This window comes from Camarhynchus parvulus, chromosome 5 (genome assembly GCF_901933205.1).
Source record: "Camarhynchus parvulus chromosome 5, STF_HiC, whole genome shotgun sequence".
Classification (NCBI taxonomy): Eukaryota; Metazoa; Chordata; class Aves; order Passeriformes; family Thraupidae; genus Camarhynchus; species Camarhynchus parvulus.
In genome coordinates this window covers 3,424,180-3,442,516 of record NC_044575.1, presented here as the reverse complement: position 1 = coordinate 3,442,516, position 18,337 = coordinate 3,424,180, and the positions used below count along the sequence as shown (strand labels likewise).

General features: G+C 42.6%; 1 protein-coding gene across 1 annotated transcript; it reads right to left on the bottom strand.

The window, feature by feature from the left end:
- Positions 1-11,256: 11,256 nt before the first annotated feature.
- On the bottom strand, positions 11,257-17,261 carry OLFML1 (olfactomedin like 1). The gene is made up of 3 exons (XM_030950097.1): positions 17,136-17,261; positions 15,492-15,780; positions 11,257-12,439 (listed from the first exon to the last, which is right to left on the bottom strand). Exons 1-3 carry the CDS (start codon positions 17,259-17,261, stop codon positions 11,661-11,663), a joined length of 1,194 nt encoding a protein of 397 aa, XP_030805957.1. The 3' UTR covers positions 11,257-11,660.
- Between the last annotated feature and the right edge of the window lie 1,076 nt (positions 17,262-18,337).

Sequence of the window (18,337 nt, the reverse complement as noted above, 5' to 3'; positions counted from 1 at the left end):
GATCCCTTGCCAGTCCCGGTCCCGATGCCGCTCCCGGCTCGGCCGTGCTCGGGGCCGCCCCCGGGTGACGGCGCCCGGCGCGCTCCGGCCCCCCCGCGCGGGCAGGTGCTCCAGGGAATTCCTGCGCTCAGGGAATTCTCTGCGCGGCGTTCCCCCCCCGCTTCGTTATTGCTGGAATCGAAAGTACGCTGGTTTATGTCGATTTTTCTTTTTTTTTTTTTTTGGTGAGTTTTCCTGCGCCCCCGGGGGGTTTTCCAGGTTAACACGGACATCGCGGTATTGACTGAGGAAAACACCGACTACTCCAAAGGTTGAAAAATCAGGTGTTTCTCTACTTAAAGCACTTCTCAGCGACTTTAATTCTCTTAGTGAAATAACGGCATAGGTAGTTTATATTGTTATAACTATTTCATATCATCCCCCCTGTTGACTTCTGCTTAAAAATTAGCCTCTAATGCTGTGTTTATGACTGAAAAAAAAAATCTCCAGTGCAGGAAGGCTCCAAGTACACAAACGTTAAACAAAAACACATTCATGAAGTGTAGCTTTTCTTCTGTCTCTAGAGATTCCAGGATCACTCGTAGGAATGTAAAAAGTGCTGTGAGTTTTGGTCATTGGGAGCTCCCTGGTGATCACTGGGGCGCCTGGATGAGCAAAAATCTGATGGAGGGTTTGTGTTGAGCAAAGGGGTCACCTGTGCGGCGCTGGCACAGCTCTTTCACAGCAGCTGAGTGCTTCTGGGGATGTCAGTTCTCTGTGGAGCTGGCTAAACAAAAGTAACTGCTAAGCAGGAAGTGAGATAAAGAGATTCCAGGCGTGTATACAATACAATTAATGCACACTTTTCACTCTTTGTGCAGTGGTTGTATTTTGACCACTACAGTTTGCTGTCTTTTTTTCTGGCATGATGGTATCTTTCATCTAAATAGTTTAAGCATGTCTAAAATACACGTTTTTTAAAAGGTAATTTTGTCACTTGTAACACTTCTCCTCAGTTTTAGAATCTCTTTTTGCCTGGAATAATCTCCCAGTATATTTGAGTTGTTAAAACTTGTTCCCTGTTACCAGCTGAGCCACTCTCTGACCTTGGGAAGAATGACATGTTACTTCAGTTTTGCTTTAAACTTACACAAAACACCAGGTCTATGAATCACATACCAGATATTCCAGATAGAGGATTGGACCTCACGTAGAGAGCAGACATGCCCAAGCTGGGGGAGAGAGAGAAAGTGGGAAGTGAAGTAGAATGCCTTTGAAATGTCTCTGAACATGCCAAAGAATAATTTAACCTGGCAAGGATCCATGGGCTGTGTATTAATTTGGCTTTTGAATGTTTCTTGTCTTTTGTCTCAGCTTTGAGGTAGTCCTCTTAAATATGTCACATAGAGGAGCGGTGAAAATGACACAGAGGTTGACAACATTTGCATCTTTCATAATACTGATACCAAAAATCATTGGGCAGCACTGCTTGGTGAGTATTGGGAAAGAGTCAGTGGAATTTAGAACAATCTGGGCAAAACTTGGTTGAAAGCAGCCCAGTTTCCTCTCCTTTTCCCCAGCTCACTGGAGGTCTAGGACGGGTGTCTGGACAGCTTTGCCCATGACAGAAGCAGCGCCTGGGAGCCTCACTGATGCAGGGTTCCTCCTGTGCTGTTTGTTCATGCCCTGGAATTGCCAAGCCCATGCTGCTCTCCATTTCTCTGGGAGAAGCAGCGTCAGGCAGGGCCTGGGAAGGCGAGCACGGCCTTGCCCCAGTGCAGGGGAAGGGCCTGGAATGGGGAGGCAATTACTGCCACTCCCTTGGGAAGAGCAGGCAGGAGCAGAGGGAGGCTGAGCACAGAGCACGAGCCCCTGTCTGTTCATGGCTCATGATTTTACAGCTCCACACAATATTGCTGCACCACCAGAAAGCAGAGAGAATCTTAATTCTGGGCTCCCTTTAGCTTGTTGGTCCTGTCTATCCTGTTTATGATCATTGTAATAGGTGAGTCAGTTCTGCACCTCTCTCAGTGCAGGGGGTTCCAGGAGCGCTCCCTCCGCTGCGCTGCTGGCCTCTTGGCTAATTACCATGCCAGAAGTGCCCCTTCAATGAGAGTGGTGTCTTTGCTGCAGTGGTGCAGACCCATGACTGCCACAAAGCTGGCATTGTGCTGAGTCTTTGCCTCTCTTGTGTAACAATGGGGTTTATTCAGGGAGAGCAGAATCATCCTTCTCGGAAAAGGCCCACGAGAAAAACAAGTCAGGAGCCCCAAAGCAGAGCACTGGGGCTTTACCAACCATCTTCATTGCTTCCATCCCAAAAAGCAAAGTTGGCTGTGAGATCTCCCATGTGAGATCCCACAGTTTATCCTGATGAGATTTAATCACCAGGGTTTATTCTTATGTTCTTAAAACTTATTGAGCAGACCTGACCAAGTTTCTCTTCCTCAGCGCCGCGGTCACATTTTGGGTCACTTTGGCAATGCTGAGTTTCAGTTCAGGCCAGGTTCCTGATCCTGCAAGTGGGCCTGGATGGTGGTTAGGCTGATGCACCCAGGGGTTCCTTCCTTGTGCTGCTTGCCCTGTTACTGGATTGTGCAGAAAAGTGGCAAAATGGATCACAGTCCCTGAGGGATAAGGGCCAAAACAGACTCTGAGATGAAGGCTCTAAATGGCTGTGCTCCCTGGATAGAAACTCATGGTTCTAAGGCAGGAAATGAAAAAAAATCATCTTTTGATACATCACTTTTCAGTATGTTCCAAATTGCTGTTATATTTGCTGAGCGGTTTTTATGAAGCTGTAATTTTCCTGTTTATGAAGGAGAGTAAATTAGTTGCAGCTAAAGTAGTCTGAATTCAGTCCCAACCACTCAGATATTTTAGTATCAATTTGCTCAAGAATTCTCACAAGATTTCACATCCTTCTTCATGAAATCTTTTCTCCAAGACTACAACAAAAGTTAGTCACAGTATGGTTTCACTGCTTCCCCCCAAATCACAGTCCTCATAGGCTGCAGGCTGGGAAACACCAGCATTAAAACAACAAACAAACATCGTGATGCAGGATGGTGAAAGCTGCAATACTGTGTCATCTATTTGCTTTGAAAAAAGTGACCCATTGAAATGCTCAGGGAATTCCTTCCCTGTAAATGGGGATAAATCAGCTGCAGACAGGAAATAATGTGTTGGAGAATCCTTCCCATGGACTCCATGCAGCTAATCCATTATGTCTCACTAGAAAGTGCAGCCTGCTTTACCTTTAGCTGAGATTTGTGGCCAGTCACATCACCAATTTCCTCTGGCACAACCTTCTCTTACCCTTTGAAAACTTTCTTTTTTAAGTGGTTAAGGTATGCCTGTGGTTTATTTTAGTTGGTGGAATGACTTTGAAGCATTCAAGTTGAGAGCTTGGATAAAGATGTTTTGCCCCTGCATAAAAGTAGAAATTCTGCATTTAGAAACTAGAATAATGAGATTTTGCACGTTAGCTACAGCTACTTGATACGAAAACAGAATTTTATTTTTTCCTCTGTCATAATTTAGCAGAACACATGATATAGAGGTCTTCTTACTGGGACAGATATGATACAGTCAAAAAAAATCCTTAATATGTATATTTGTTGAGAAGTTTGGGGTTTTTCCTTCCCATTTTATTCCAGAAGATTTAATTGACATGTGCAGTCCTTAAATAAAGCCTTTCAGGAGCCTATTGCGCCTTTCATTCAGCATTTAAAAAAACATTTAAGCAAGCCATGAATGCGGTTGCTTGCTGTAGCTGGAATTCCACCTGAGACAGGTGAAATTATCCAAATTTAGGCAGTGCTGCTGCTGCAAGGACTTGGCGCCATCTCGTGTTCAGCCTTTAAACCACTCGCCAAGGGATTTAAATCTTGATAGGTTTTGGGGTGGAGCCCCCCCCCCAGGTAAACACAGCCTCCCCATGTGGAGGATTTATAAATTCTGGGGTTGGCAAACCTGCCTTAGCAAACCAAGAGCTGGTGGGGGGCAGCTGCCGGCTTTTCAGGCAGGCACAGCTGTTTCCAACATCTGCATTTGCTGTCACCATCAGGCAGCTGGGGAGATGGTGGATTTATACCCTGTGTGGCTGAGTGTATTGGTGCAGAGAACACAGCCCCATGCAAGCTGGTGCTCCAGCTCCTTCCACGAGATGATGTTCAGTCCTGGGGTTTGTTTCAGTCACAACACTGGGGGTTTTAACAAATGCCTGAATTCACTGTGGGGGAAAAAAACCAACATGCTAGAAAGGCTTTTGTGAGCTACAGAAGGTGTTATTAAGCTGTTTCTTGGCTGAAAAGATAAATTTTATTGTCATATTATCTCTTCAGGAAAGCTAGTCAGTTTTTTTAAAGGTATTTCTTATTAAAAGAAATACACATGAAATCCTGTCCCTTCAAACATCAGGAGAGACCATGACAGCAGAAAAACTGAGTTCAGCTTACCTGCAAGCTCGGAGGCAGGACACCAGCTGGGTCTCTTTCCCTGATGGTGCTGTTCCTTGCTCACCTCTGTGTGTCAGGGGCTGGTGGCTCTCTCACAGCCCCTTTCTCACAGCCCCACACCCAGCTGCAGCAGCCCAGGCCTTCTTTTTGTGTTTTGGGGCAGCTCTGGCTCAGCCCTTCGGTGCTGTGACGGAACAGAATGCCCTGTGCTGGCTGAGCTGCAGGAACGAGCCGTGGGCTGGGACTTGTCCCAGCTCTCAGGAGGCGAGATTAGCCTAAACGCCTTTCATCTAACCCCAACAGGAGCCAGAGCAGACAAGGTCAGCTCCTGGGGCTCAGCTGACGCTCAGGAGCTCGCTCACATGCCCAGGCTCTGTTTGCTCACTGCTCAGCTCTGCTCTGCTGCTTTCTGCTGTTTGCTGAGATGGGAATTCATCTCACAGGGCATGGATGATGCAGATTGAAGAGTGGCCAGCTGCAGAGCTGAGGCTCTGCTGATTCACATGCTGGGTGTCAGTCCCAGAGCAGTCATTAAGGTCCATTACAGCAAAAATCCCACGGAAAACCCCAAGCCAAGGGCAGGGAGAAGCAGCAGGTCCTGATCTCCAGGGCTTGTCTTGCACCCAGCAGCTGATAACCCACATGGGTGTACCAGAGCTTGCACGGCCTGGAACCTGTGAGTAATTGACCCTGAGTGACACAGCAGTGGGAACTCCTGGATTTGCAGTTCCCTGGGGACAGGTGACCTGGTTTTGCACAGAATACAGGTTTCCTGTCAGAGAACCCTTCTTGCCTCTGAAATCTGAATTTCAGCCATTTTCCCATTCCCTTTGTTCCTCTCTCTACCCTCAGAGATAAACTTGGTGTTTTTCTGAGACTTGATTTAGCACCTAAGACCTGTCTTGTTTATCCAACAGATTGCAGGTCTTCAGCAGTTCTTTGCTCTTAGAGTGCTGGGGTTTTGTGTTTGGTGGGTTTTTTTTTTTTGGTTATTGGTTTGCTGTGTCAAAAGAGTTTCTTCCTTCTGCCCTGCCTTTGACCTCCAAACATGTTTTGATGTTTTGTAGATGACTGCCCATATCCTGGTCACTGGACTTTCATTACATTTCAGAAGTAACCAGGAAATTGTCTCCTGATTCATTTTTACGTTCTTAAAATTAACTAGCTTAGAAACTGGCTACACCTCAGGGGTAGAAGCTGTACAGCCTTCGTGCACATTTTGCCCCCTTGAGACTGGAGCTGATGGGGAAACAAGTTAATTCCAGCACGAGCTCTCTCAGAAGGGTTGTTTTCAGCTTGATCTCAGTTCTGATTGACTCTGAGAAAACCTGTTTTTCGCTGCCCATGACCTCTGAATCCTCTTGTGATTTCATGCTGATTGCAGCCACATAAGCCTCTAAATAAACTTGTCTCTGTTTGAAAACCAAAACTTGGCTTCTGTGCTTTGCCATGCTTTCTGTTAGCTCAAAGAAAAACACAATTAATCATAGAAAAAGATATTTATGAGCACTGTAATGCTGACATTTGGGCAGTTAGCAAGCCTTTTCAGGTAATTTGCAGTTTAATTTTCTTTACACAGATCCAATCTAAAATCTGAGATGTATTTATCATAATGCATTATTTTATTCTTTGCAGCTTCCTAATGTACTCTGTCTTTGACTTGTAAATTTTAAATAGTTAGGGGGTTCTAGCTCCCAAAAAATCCTCTCTGAACAGGAAATAATGATGGTCAGTCAACTTTATTGTTGTTCTCATATTTGTTGCAGTGCATGTGCTCTGCTCTTGATACAGAACTAGAATTTTTTTGCACATTTTTAATCTCCATTATTTTCTTCCTGGTGTGAATTTACGTCCAGCCAAAAGAAGTACCTCAGTATCAAAAACTTGCTGATATGACAACAGCTGCATTTCTGTCATAACTGTAGATTTAGACAGTGGCTTTCTGATCCACATCTGAATTGTGGCTCATGCATTCAGCCTTAGAAGTGTTTCATTCTTTTGCTATTGTAAATGATTTCTTTTTCTGCTCTTAAGATCTTAAGATTTCTTCTGGGACTTTTAGCTGAACTGTTTAGGAAGATGTCCACATTTTTCAGGCTCCTTTAAAAATCTGTTCCTAAAGCCTAGTTCCCCATAGGAGAGCCTAAACCACTGACTTTACCCAGTGCACACATGAAATATTTGTTCTCCTGAAGTGATGGAATGAATAAGGAATTTAGCTTCTGCTTTGCTTTTGCATCATCAGACATCCTCTTTCTGTGTACACATCACATTCCTTTTAGAAAAGTGTTCACATCTTGTTTTTGAGCATTCCTTGTTGTTTTTCTGGTTAGTCGGCCATGTGACGTTGTATGTCCTCACCAAGCAGCCCCACAAATTCTTTTACTTTGGACACAAACAGGGCTGAAACGAAAAGCAGTGTTTATGGGTACTGACATTTACAGTGTTGAAGTTAATTTGGTGTTGTGGGGAATATCAGACAATGTAAATATAAATATTTCACCAGAAAGTTTGCTCGTGGACATGATAAGCAGCACCTTCCTTGCCCTCTTCCTCCATTAGAGGGAGTCAGTAAAGTCATATCTAATATGAAAACTGCAACTTAATTGTCCCAGCTGGATGTCAGTGCTGTGCTCTGACTGATAAACCTATGGAGGTTTATCAGGTGGGTGGGGAGAACTCAAATGTTTTTTCATAAAACTATTGGATCTCATCTGTTTTTCAAATATCAAAACAAAATAAGTTATTTGTTTACCAGACTGACTAGGAATGTAGTGGTAACAAATATGCAACAAGAATGTGAATATGTTGTTTTTCTTAGGATAGCAATGCCACAGGGGGAAAAAAGGATTCAGGGTAGCCTGGGGCTTGTTTCAGTTTGTTTGTGTGCAAGTTCTTTAAGCTTAGAGCAATACATTTTTCACTTACTCCTGTCATTAATCCTGAAAATTTATGTTTGCATTTTATGGCCAAACAACAGAATAGGAAATGCATCTTTTTCTGGATGTTCTCACTAGCTTGCAAAATGGGGGAGTAAACAAGCAATTCATAGCATGCAGCAGAATTCCTTTTTTTGCTAAAATGATTACTGAAATAGAACTTTTTAGAGGCCCTCATAGGAGGTTGTGTTTTTCACAGTGATACAAGTTTTGCACACACATCATAGGTGATTGCTGCTGGGACTGAAATATCTGATTTCAGACACTCCCCTCATTTTTTGGGGATCTGTATAAAGAGCAGCTAAAGCTTTACATCAGGTTTTGCACTTTTTGTGCCAAAGCTGTTTTTACAAGCTTGTCTTAGGTTACAGGTTGTGTCTGGGTGTGTGTTCTATTCCCACCTGTCAGAGGTGGGGCAGTTCTCTGCTGTCCATGGGGCAGTTTTTTCTTTATCTCTGCCACAGCCAATCCTCCCTCCAGGAGATCTCTGCTGTCCATGGCCACTGAGTGTCCCTGCATGGCTGATCCAATTCCAGCATCCCATGGGGAGATGCTGCGCCCAGGGGAGGAGCCAAGCATTCCTACCTGGATCCAATCTGGGCCTGGAACAGCACAGCAGCCTTTGCCCCCTGCATTGCCAGAGGAGCAGCTTTCTGCTGCCCTGCATTGCCAGAGGGAGCCCAGGCCCATCTGCAGCAGCCCTGGAGCTGCAGAGGAAAACTCCCCCCTTGTGCAGGATCCCTGCTCCAGCAGCAGCACAGCTGGCACTGCAGGAGGGCTGAGCCCCCATGGGATGGGGCTGTGCCACCCCCTGACACACAGGGGGCAGGGCATGGTCTGACTCTGGCAGTGGTTTGTTTTTTTTATTTTTTGTACTATTGCATTTGTATTTTTAATTTTCCTTGTATAAACTGTTATACCTACTCCCATATCTGTGCCTGAGAGCCCCTTAATTTCAAAATTACAATAATTCAGAGGGAGGGGGTTTACATTTTCCATTTCAAGGGAGGCTCCTGCCTTCCTTTAGCAAGCACCTGTCTATTCAAACCCACACAGCTGTACATGTGGCACTGGAGAGCTGGCATGAAAGCAGGATGCAGCTTGCAGACACATTAAAAATGCTTTTGGAAAAGCACACTGTGAGCATAAGGCCAAAGTAAATCTTTGCAGCTCTTCTGAGGAGAGCCATCCGTCTGCATGGAACAGCTACTGGTTTCAAACTGAGAATGTGCACAGGAAATGATGCTGACACTTTATCTTCTAACCCTCAGCTGAAGTGGTAATGCCAGCACTATAAGGCCTTTAGAAGAAAAAGCCATTGGTCATATGCACTGTTTAAATTAAATATTCTGATAAAACACGTGCGTTGTTTAAATTAAATAGTCTGAAAAATCTATGTTTGAAAAGCCCACAAAAGCACTTAATTCTGTCTGGGTATTTGTTAATAATTACAGAGAGTTTCAGGAATTACGTGAGAAGTACAAAATTTAAGCCCTGCTCCCAAAAATTCTACATAGAGGATTAATTATAACAAAGGATTGGATAACAGAAAAATGTATAAGATGTTCATGATCTAACTCATTGCATTAGCAATTAGTGTTTACATGTTGGAGTCTTTCCTTTTCCTTCTCAATTAAGAATAAGAAAATTCGACTAACTTTGAGGTCACAGAACAATGTAGTGTAATAATCCTCTATTAAAGGGATTTTTACTTGGACATCCTAATGAAGTATATTATTTCTATCAAATATAGGACAAGGGGACCCAGATAAGAGTTATAAAATGTTCGATTTTTCAGTTATTTTATGCCAATCATACTTCCAAGGCAAATGAGTGCAACATCAGATCACACAGAATGTCCCATGTACAAATACAGAAAGATTGGTCTAGTCAAGTAATATTTTTTCAATTTTGGAGCTCCCAGTTTCCAGGAGGGGCACGGATTCCTACTGAGAAAATACACTTGATAATAAGTTTATTTTGTTCAGTTAACATCCCAGGATGGCTCAGGCAGTGCCCCAGAGACTGCTCCTCCTCTCTGCAGGTAACTGCTGTGTGGTTAGTCCCCTGCCAAAATGCAAGGTTGCTCAAGCTAAGGTTGTTCCTGGCAGGGGAAATTGTTAGTCCTCTGTCACTGGAAATTTTTGAGACTATTGTCTAATGCCTGAGTGCAGTTTGACTTATTTCTGTCCATTGGTGAGATGGGGAACTAGTTTTTCTCCTCTGCTTTACAATATTACAATAAATATCACAATAAATATTAAAATAAATATTGATATCACAAAAATTTACAATATTACAATAGTACAATATTACAATATTACAGTATCAGCTTTTGAAGCTTGGGGTTCTTTTGGAATTGTCCAAATCATTCTTGCCTAAGTGTAGGTCTTTGCTCTTGCCCTCACTGCATTGTCTCCCATGATTTTTCTGCCCATTTTTCAGATTAGTTTTGGTAGAAATGAGTGGGCCAAAAATTGAGTCTTTACCAAGAGCTGGACTTGATGGTTTGACTGCAGGGACCCAAGGCAGCAAAAAATGGAGCCTCTGTTTGGTCTGTGCTCATCAGAGATGTCATGATAGGGAGTGGGGGGAATACACCTCAGTGTGTACCGAGTCCTTGAGCTCACAGTTTGGGGAAAATTGCTCCCTAAAAATGCCTCCTGATCTGGTAAGGTCAGAAATGGCAGCACCACTTTGTGTGCCTGTGGTTTTGCTTTGAATGCAAACGAGTGTTACAGGCAAAACCAACCGTGTTTTTCCCTCCCAAGGTCTGAATTACCTACCCAGACTGTAGGGATTGTTTAACAGAGGTGGAGTTTTCTTTACACACAGATATAGCCCCAGCACATTCTAAAGTGGGTATCTCTACAGCTGCTCCCAAAAATTCCATATCTTTCAGCATCAGTTTTCAGATTCATTGGGTGAAGATAATACTGGGAAATAGAAAACCAGGTCTGCTAGGAACTCTCAAAAATTAGGCACCTCAGAAGTATTTACTTTTTGATGTACTTCTAAGGTTTATAAAATAAAACATTCTCCAAAGATTTTTTCCCCCTTGTTCTCCTACTCTTAAGAAACAGTTCAAAAAGCCAAAAGAAAGGGCCCAGTCCTGTAATTGTGGAGTAGGGACTGACTCACTAAATGGGGTCAGTCCCATGGAGAAATCAGCCTTAAATAAGAAGGAAAAACAGGTGGTTATCTGCATTAAATATGACAGTGGCGCAGGGAGCAGTTAACAAGGTTCTTTTATTAACCTTTTCCACATAAAGGCTTTACTTGTTCAAAATTATTTAAAAGAGTGATTTATGATAACAAGGGCTTTTGATATATTTTGCAGTACTAAATTCTGAGACAAATGGCACCCATGCCAGTATGAACATCAGGAAAGAAGACCAAGCAATATCCAGATAGAGAGCTAAAAACTTTTCTGTCTGTGATAATTCTGACTGCTCCAAGTGCAAGCAGGACATAATCACTGCAGATTATTCTGACCTGAGCCACCTTTCTGGGGAAGAGATGGCAGAGGGAATAGTGGGCAGGGAAATGAGGAGCATCTGGGCAGTGAAACCTGCTCTCACCGTGGGAAGGGGCAGCCACCACCCACTGCAGGAAAAGGATGAGGTGACAGCAGTGTCACTGAAGGGGTGAGGGACCTGCAGCGCAGCCAAAGCACTGAATAGTGCTGCTTCTGTTGGGAGGATGGTGATCCTGCTGTCAGAGCAGAGGGCATTGAATTCCCCTCTAGAGGAGGGTCTGGGCATGAAAAAGCAAAAAAGCCAGTGGATCACATGGAATGAGCCCAGTGGTTCAGGCAAAATGAGCACATGGAGAAAGTGTAGCATAAAAGGACTTGAATAACAAGGACAGTAATGGATGTCATCTATATGGTGAAGGTGGAGGTCATAAACTCATTTGTGTTATTTGTTCCTGATGAAGACTCCTCTGTGTAGGTCCCCTTGTACCAATTCCATTTCCATGGTAACAATCATATCATCTACCTGAACTGAAGTCAATGCCCTCTTTCATGCAGTCTTGTCATGCCTGTCTCCTGCCTCCTGACAGTCCTTTGTGACATTTTGTCATCATGTAATTTATATTCATTCAGTCTTCACATATTCTTTATTGGGCAATAAGATTACTGGGGTACATAAGTCTTAAGTTACGTAAAATGGATGAAAGGTGTAACAGCTGGGAGTAATGCAACTTCAATACGCATGAAAAGGCTGTGTTGACCTGGGACTGGTGGCTTTTAGGTCGGCTTGAAAAGCTGCTAAAGGTTTTAAACTTTCTGCTCTGTGTGAAGTTTGTAAATGATCTGGGATCCATCACCCCAAGCGAAGAGCTGCCTCTCTTTAGGATTGTAGTGTACGCTGGAGTGACCACCCTGGCGTTTAGGGAAATGCAGTCCTGGGTTTGTGTGAGCGTTCAGAGCACCCAAAACATCGTAAACACACTGGATGCGGGAGGAGCCCCCAGAAGGAGAGTTGTAGACCACGTGGAGGGTGTTGCAGGCCATGAAAGCTGCCTCGGCATCCCTGCTGCTGCAGGGCGTGTCCCAGCTGTGCTCCACCGCCATGGCCACCGGGTTGATTTTGGTGAGGACAATGTTCCCCTTGGTCTCTGGCTCTGCGTGGAGGGCCCACAGCCCCTGCTCGTCCAGAGCCAGGTCTATCTTTGTCTGTGGAGAGAGCTGGTAGGCAGGAATCCTCCCAGCCCCTGGCAGCAGCATCTGGTCAGCCACGTGCCTTCTCTGGAGGTGGAACTTCACGATCTCGTTCAAGGAGCCGTGCCTGTGGTAGAAGAGGAAGCCCTGGTAGATGACGTGGCCAGTTCCTTCCCAGGGCACTGGCAAAGGGACTCTGCGAGCCTTCAGAGTCTGGTTGTTCTCCATGAAAGCCATGATATTTGCAAATTCCAGAATCACGTTATTCACAGAGCCACTTAATAAATAAATCTTGGCGTGCTTTTTGCCAGGATCTTTCATCCAAGAGCCGTGCTTTCCTCCAGTCTTCTTAACTACCTTCAGGGACCTAATACCTGCAAGCACGTGGTCACAGCCTGCAAGGAAATAACCAAAGACAAAGAAAAATAAAATTAGAATATCTGTAAATTTTCTAGTTTCCTTTCTTTGAATTACTTAGTTTCCTTTTAATTCATCAATATATCAGTAAAGGCGATTGACTCAAAAAAGAGTCAATATATCAGTAAAAGTGTCAGCAGTGTGGCTCTGGCAAGTAGTGCTGAAAATAGTTTTATGTGATATTATATTTGAATAATATTATAGTATATTTGAATAATATATAAAATAACAATATAACAATCTATAATATATATTATTATATATACTTATATATTATTATTTATACTATATTCTATAACGATTATACAATAATATATATGAATTTATAATCTATAATAATATATATTATATGTGAATAATATTATGATATTATTATTATTATATATTCCTGCTAATAAAACTGTAGTATCTTCATCTACCTGTAGAGTGTTTGGCTTTGTTCTATTACACCAGTGTTATCTAAAACATTTGGATGTTTGTGTGTCTGAGGGAGACCAAGAGCACAGTTAGTGATTTTGTGATTATTCTTGTCTGTCCTTTTACAGGGCTATAATTTTTACTTCAGAGAACTGACTTCTGGTTTAGATCAACACAGTAATCAGATTCATTTCTTGTTGGAGGCATACAAATTAAAATCCATTATCCACATGTATAGTATTTTTCTTTCAGGACTGGTCTTATCCTCAGATAGCCTCTTTTTATGCATTTATAGTATAAAGAGGAACAAAAATAGATCAGCATAACTGAAAGCCAAAAAACTGGGCTATCTTCCCATTCACCTTCCCAGCACCTGCACACAAAGGAGCAAGAACAGAATATAGATCACACAAGCAGGGGTGTGCATGCACTGAGGTGGCCTTTGAAGGAGCTGGGGTGGTGTCTGTGCTGCCAATTCCTGCACCAGGAGCGTGGCTGGTGGAGCCACCCAGCTCTCTCTACCTCCCTGTAGGGTTAAAATTGGCCTCAAGTCACAGCTCTGGCTTCTTCACATTTTCTGTGCACTCTGCAGGGACGTTTCAGACCAGAAAGCACCAAGCCTGGGAGGACTCAGGCATTTAGACTCTGAGATCTTTAGCAAGCAGCATCCTTTCCAGGAAAAAAAAAAACCAAAACTATTGCAAAGCATATTAACCAAGCTTGTTTACCAAAGGCACTCATAAATTACAGGGCGCAGCATTTGAAGTTGAAAGAATTGCTTTCAGTGGAGTGCAGCCATTTCAGTAAACAGGACAAACAAAGCTCTAAGGCAGGAAGCTCTGGCAGCAGATGAAATGGAGAAAGCAAAACCAGCTCCCCTGCTTGGCCTGATAGGAACCTATTGAAGTCAGTGGCAGGACTCCAGTTGCCTGTAGAAAGCAATCTTTATGTAATTTGTGTGCACTGATACCCTCTAATCAAAGCTTTTGGATATTGCTGCTACAGAGCGGATTGTTTTTTCCTGGGAGTCCTCACTCTGGAAGTGCCTTCCCTGAGCAAGCCACAACAGCTCTCTCAAATCTAACATTTATTGATTGATAGATTAAAAAAAAAAAATAAAGCTGCTGAATCAAAAACCCTAGGCAGCCTTAGCAGCGTCTTCCTCTGCAGGGGAAATAACCAGATTTTTGTCTGATTGTTATTTGCTGTGTGAACTTGACCCAAACCTAGTAACAAAGCTGGACTTAAAAACCCTCTTTTCTGCTAGATTTTTGAAGTGACTTAGCAAAAATAATCATAGAGTCTGATTAAGACATGAAAGCATAGAAGCAGAGCTGCTATTTTCTAGAGTTGAGGATCTTCCTACTTTTTCTAAGTGCTGTAAAATCTGCACAGGGAATACTTTTGACATCAAATTCAATGGGAAAAGCATCTCACTAGTACTGACAGTAGAGAACAAATAGAAAATAAAGTTACCATGAGCTGCTACAATAAAGTTAAAAGTAATAATTTCCAACAAAGGAAAATGTAAAGTAATTTTTTCCCCTCTGAAACTCTCAGAAAGATACAATTTTCAAAGTGCCTTAACCACGGTCAATTTAAAAATCCCCATCTTTTTTCCTCTCTGAAAAAAATGCCTGATATTCAGAAGTTCTCTAAATGGAAAACAGAATTATTGATACTCAGAGCACTGAATTGTGGAGTATGAGGAGAGTCAGAAGCAGAATAGGTGATTGCTTCTGTAAGCATCTGCCTTAATACTGATTTGTTTGAAAAGTCTAAGGAAGAGGTTGTAAATTTCTGTGTAAAATTAAATCAACCTAATTCTGCTGAAGTCAGTGGAATTGTATAATTGATGATGCTAAAGTTCTTTCACTCACTTTTTAAAAATTTCAGTTCGTATCTCTTATTATTTACTCTTCATTTCTTACTACTATGAAAAGAAAATTCTTCTTTAATTCTGTCTGTTAAACGTAGTTTACATCCATACCAAAAATTCTTAAGGTAAAGATAATTATAAAATGTAATTTGTTTAAAAAAAAATATAGATTGTGCATGTATTCTTCATGCTAGGCACCATAACACCAAATTTTCAAATCAGAACTATGCTTTGCTGACAGCCAAGCCAGTGTGCTCTCTTATTAAAGGAGGGGACAAGGAGAGGAAAGATGACAGAGCAGGACAGTAAAGCAGGTAAAAACTGTAGAAGTAAATTAAGTAGTTTATTAACTCATGAATTTACTTTTGAGTTGAGTTTTGACCCTGCCTAGTCCAAAAAGCAAAGACCACTATTAATTCCTTAGTACAGCTGCAGTACTCAGAAATGTGTTTTTCTGGGACTTTGCAACAGCACACCTTCAGAGGATTTTACCTTATTTTATAATAAAAAAAGAATTAATTTGATATGCAGTAGAATTTCTGCAAAGTAAATGTTTGAACAGTATTTTCCTCCCTCCCATACCCTTTTTGCATATAGATGGGTTTTATAAGTCTGGTATTTACACAGCCCAAACCCCCTTGCAAGGACCTGTGGATGAAAATCTCTTATCCCTGTGCCAGCCTGCACACGTGGGACTGTTCACACCGAAATTCTGAAAGACAAGCTGCTCTTACTTGCATTAAGCATGAGTTTAAGTCTCTTTTTCTCCTCTGCCTCTTCCAGCAGCTGCTGTTCCAGCAGGTCCTCGTGCACTTCCACGCAGGCGCTGGAATCCGTGAGGGATCCAAAATAGTCGATGTCCCTCTGCGCGTGCTCGACCCTCATGAGCAAATTCTCCACCTCGTCCTTAAGCTCAGCCTTGTCGGTGCTCAGCCTTGCCAGGCGGGCCAGCGCCGCCTTGGAGAGCGCTCTGAACTCATCCACGTATTCCAGCAGGTCTTGGCTGCACTTCTCCAGCCTCCTCTTCAGCCAGAGCACGGGAAGAGAACGCAGGGACAGACGTGGGTATTCTGTGTGCATCACAGCCTCACTCATGGTCACTTTCACAACCCTGCTGCTCCCTCCTGCCCCGTGCCCTGCACCCACCTATTCTTTATGCCTAAATTCAAATTATCAGTGTTTTCAAAGGTAAGTAATATGTCCCTCTGTTGCAATGCAGCTGCTTCATAGGTGTCCTGAAAATAGTAGTTCAGCTGCCACTTTGGGAAGATGAGGAATTTGAGCAGATCTTTGGTTGGTTTGCTTTGTGATCTGTGCTTTCTGTGCTACTTCCTCTTTCCCCCATTTATACAAGACCATAAGTCCCCAGGAAGTTGCTTAATTGCTTTCTACAAAACCTTTATTTTAAATGCTTTCAAGTGCTGTCATCAGTGTCTGCCTCACTCTCTGTCCTGCTCCTTTTGTGCCCCTTGCACCAAACGCCACAGTTCACCTCAATTTTAATGGGTGCCAAAGGAATAGAGAATGCCAGGTGAAGCTACTCCTAGAGTGGCAGAGAAAATGTAAATCTCCATCGACACAGTGAGAGGATAATATCAGGTTAATCCTTCAGTGTTGAGAGGATAAGACTAGTGAGGGCTTTGTACAAAAAGGGACATCAAATCAGGCAAGTTAGAGCTTCTCTGTAAGTCTGAAAATGCAAGCCAGGAGCCAGGGACATGTCAATAATTAAAAATAAACAATCTATGATTATAACACACCAATACTGAAGAAGTATTTTGCAGTACTGGTAGCTTTTTACTGTAGGAAAAAAAAAAGAAAGAAGTGGTACATTTAGGTAAGTAGTTGAAAGGAATTCAAGGAATTGAAATGACTGCATTTCAGTCTCTCAGATATTAAGGGTTTATTTGAAGTGCAGATACACCGCTGGTTTGCATGAATGTGTCTTAAACTACCCTTCCAGGTGGGGATATCTGCATGCAGGAGAAAAATACCTGTTAAATTTCTATCTCCTTGCTAATAAATACTTGACAGCACTTCTACAGGTGAAAATATGTTTATACTGCTCCCTAGGATGGTCGGTGACAGTTCTTTATAAACATTTGCATTTTTCAAGCTAAATTCAATGATGTCATTTAAAATAAAATACAAATTACAACAGAATAAAAACATAACATTATGAAATTTTATCCTGCAACAAATGATTTGGTAAGTTGGGATCATTACAGTTAAAGTTTTAGCAACGATTTTACTCATTCATTGGATGAAGCTGGAAATTCACCCTCCTGATGTGATATATCACACAGGCTGTCCTGGCCCCAGAACATCCACACACTTTCAAGCCTCTTTTGCTGCAGAAGGATTCATCAGGCACATACCTCCAGAGACAGAAAACGCTGGTCAATGTAGCTCAGCAGGGCTGCATCCTGCACCACGTACTGTGCTGCTCCCAGCATGCTCAGGAGGGATGGAACCAGCAAGAGATGGACCTGTAGGGCTACCATGGCACCAGAAGATTTTGGAGGAAAGTAGTGAATCGGTTCTGTGGGCAATCCCAAACGCTGCCGGTCCAAGGTCAAATGCAATTTACCATCATCTGAAGTGAAAAAATAATAGTAAAAATTACTAAAAAGTTAAAAAATACCGTGGCTGAAAAGATTAAAAGGACTTAAAATGGCTGTTGCATTCTATCATTAAGGAAGTAACATTGTGGCAGAGGGACTGAACGTGTTTATTTCTAGGAGCCAGATGACTACTTCTCAGTTTGTGATCCTGTGATCAATCCCAGATGTTCAGCACTGAGTCACATCGAGCCTGTAGGCCAAATTTTATAAAATAATACAAATAAAAGTAATTTATTTTCCCCTCCTTTCTCCTCCCATCTGCTTTCCCGTGTGACCAATCCTACAGAGTGTGCTCTCTGCAGGTCAGAGTGGATTCACAGTGGGTGGAACACAGGGAGGTGTGGTGCTTGGTGTCTGTGCCTGTAAAACCATCTAGAGCAACTCATCTCACTTCCACCATTCAGCCATTTACAGTGAGACTGGAAACCAGACAGAAAACTGTTTTTAAAAGAAGTTCTTCCTCCTTTTTCTCTTGACACTACTTTTCCAGCTGAAAACTATACCCTTAACACAGCTCTGTGTCCATTCAGTGGAGTCTATGAGAGACATCCTCTTTTGGAATTGTAATTCGACTTAGTCTGACTTAAAAATTAATTATAATTAACTTACAGGAGCCTACTGCATTGGAGGCAATTTGTATTTATTTGATTTCATAATTTTCCTGACTGAATGCCTTGTTTGGAAAAATTCATGGCCATGCTAACACTATTTGCTAGAAAACCATGTGTTAGGAGCTTAAAAAGCTCCCTTTGTATCTGAAGCCAAGCTGGATGCCTCTGTTTCTCAGAATTCTCCACCTCTTCACTTTTCCCCCCTCCCATTTTTATTTTTCTACAGTTTTTTTTATTTTTCATCACATTTACCAAGCTTTCTTTTTCTTTCTAACTGCCTCATGTGTAAGCACGTGGTGATTGCAGAATTCAAGAGTGTCTGTGTGCCACAGCAGGCAGATGTTT

Bases quoted from the DNA above. Each gene is read 5' to 3' on its own strand.
- OLFML1 (XM_030950097.1), bottom strand. From the start codon at position 17,261: ATGGTAGCCCTACAGGTCCATCTCTTGCTGGTTCCATCCCTCCTGAGC. The intron at 15,781-17,135 runs GTATGTGCCTGA...CTCTGGCTGAAG, and splicing joins AGCGTTTTCTGTCTCTGGAG to AGGAGGCTGGAGAAGTGCAG. The intron at 12,440-15,491 runs GTAAGAGCAGCT...ATTTCCTTGCAG, and splicing joins TAAACTCATGCTTAATGCAA to GCTGTGACCACGTGCTTGCA.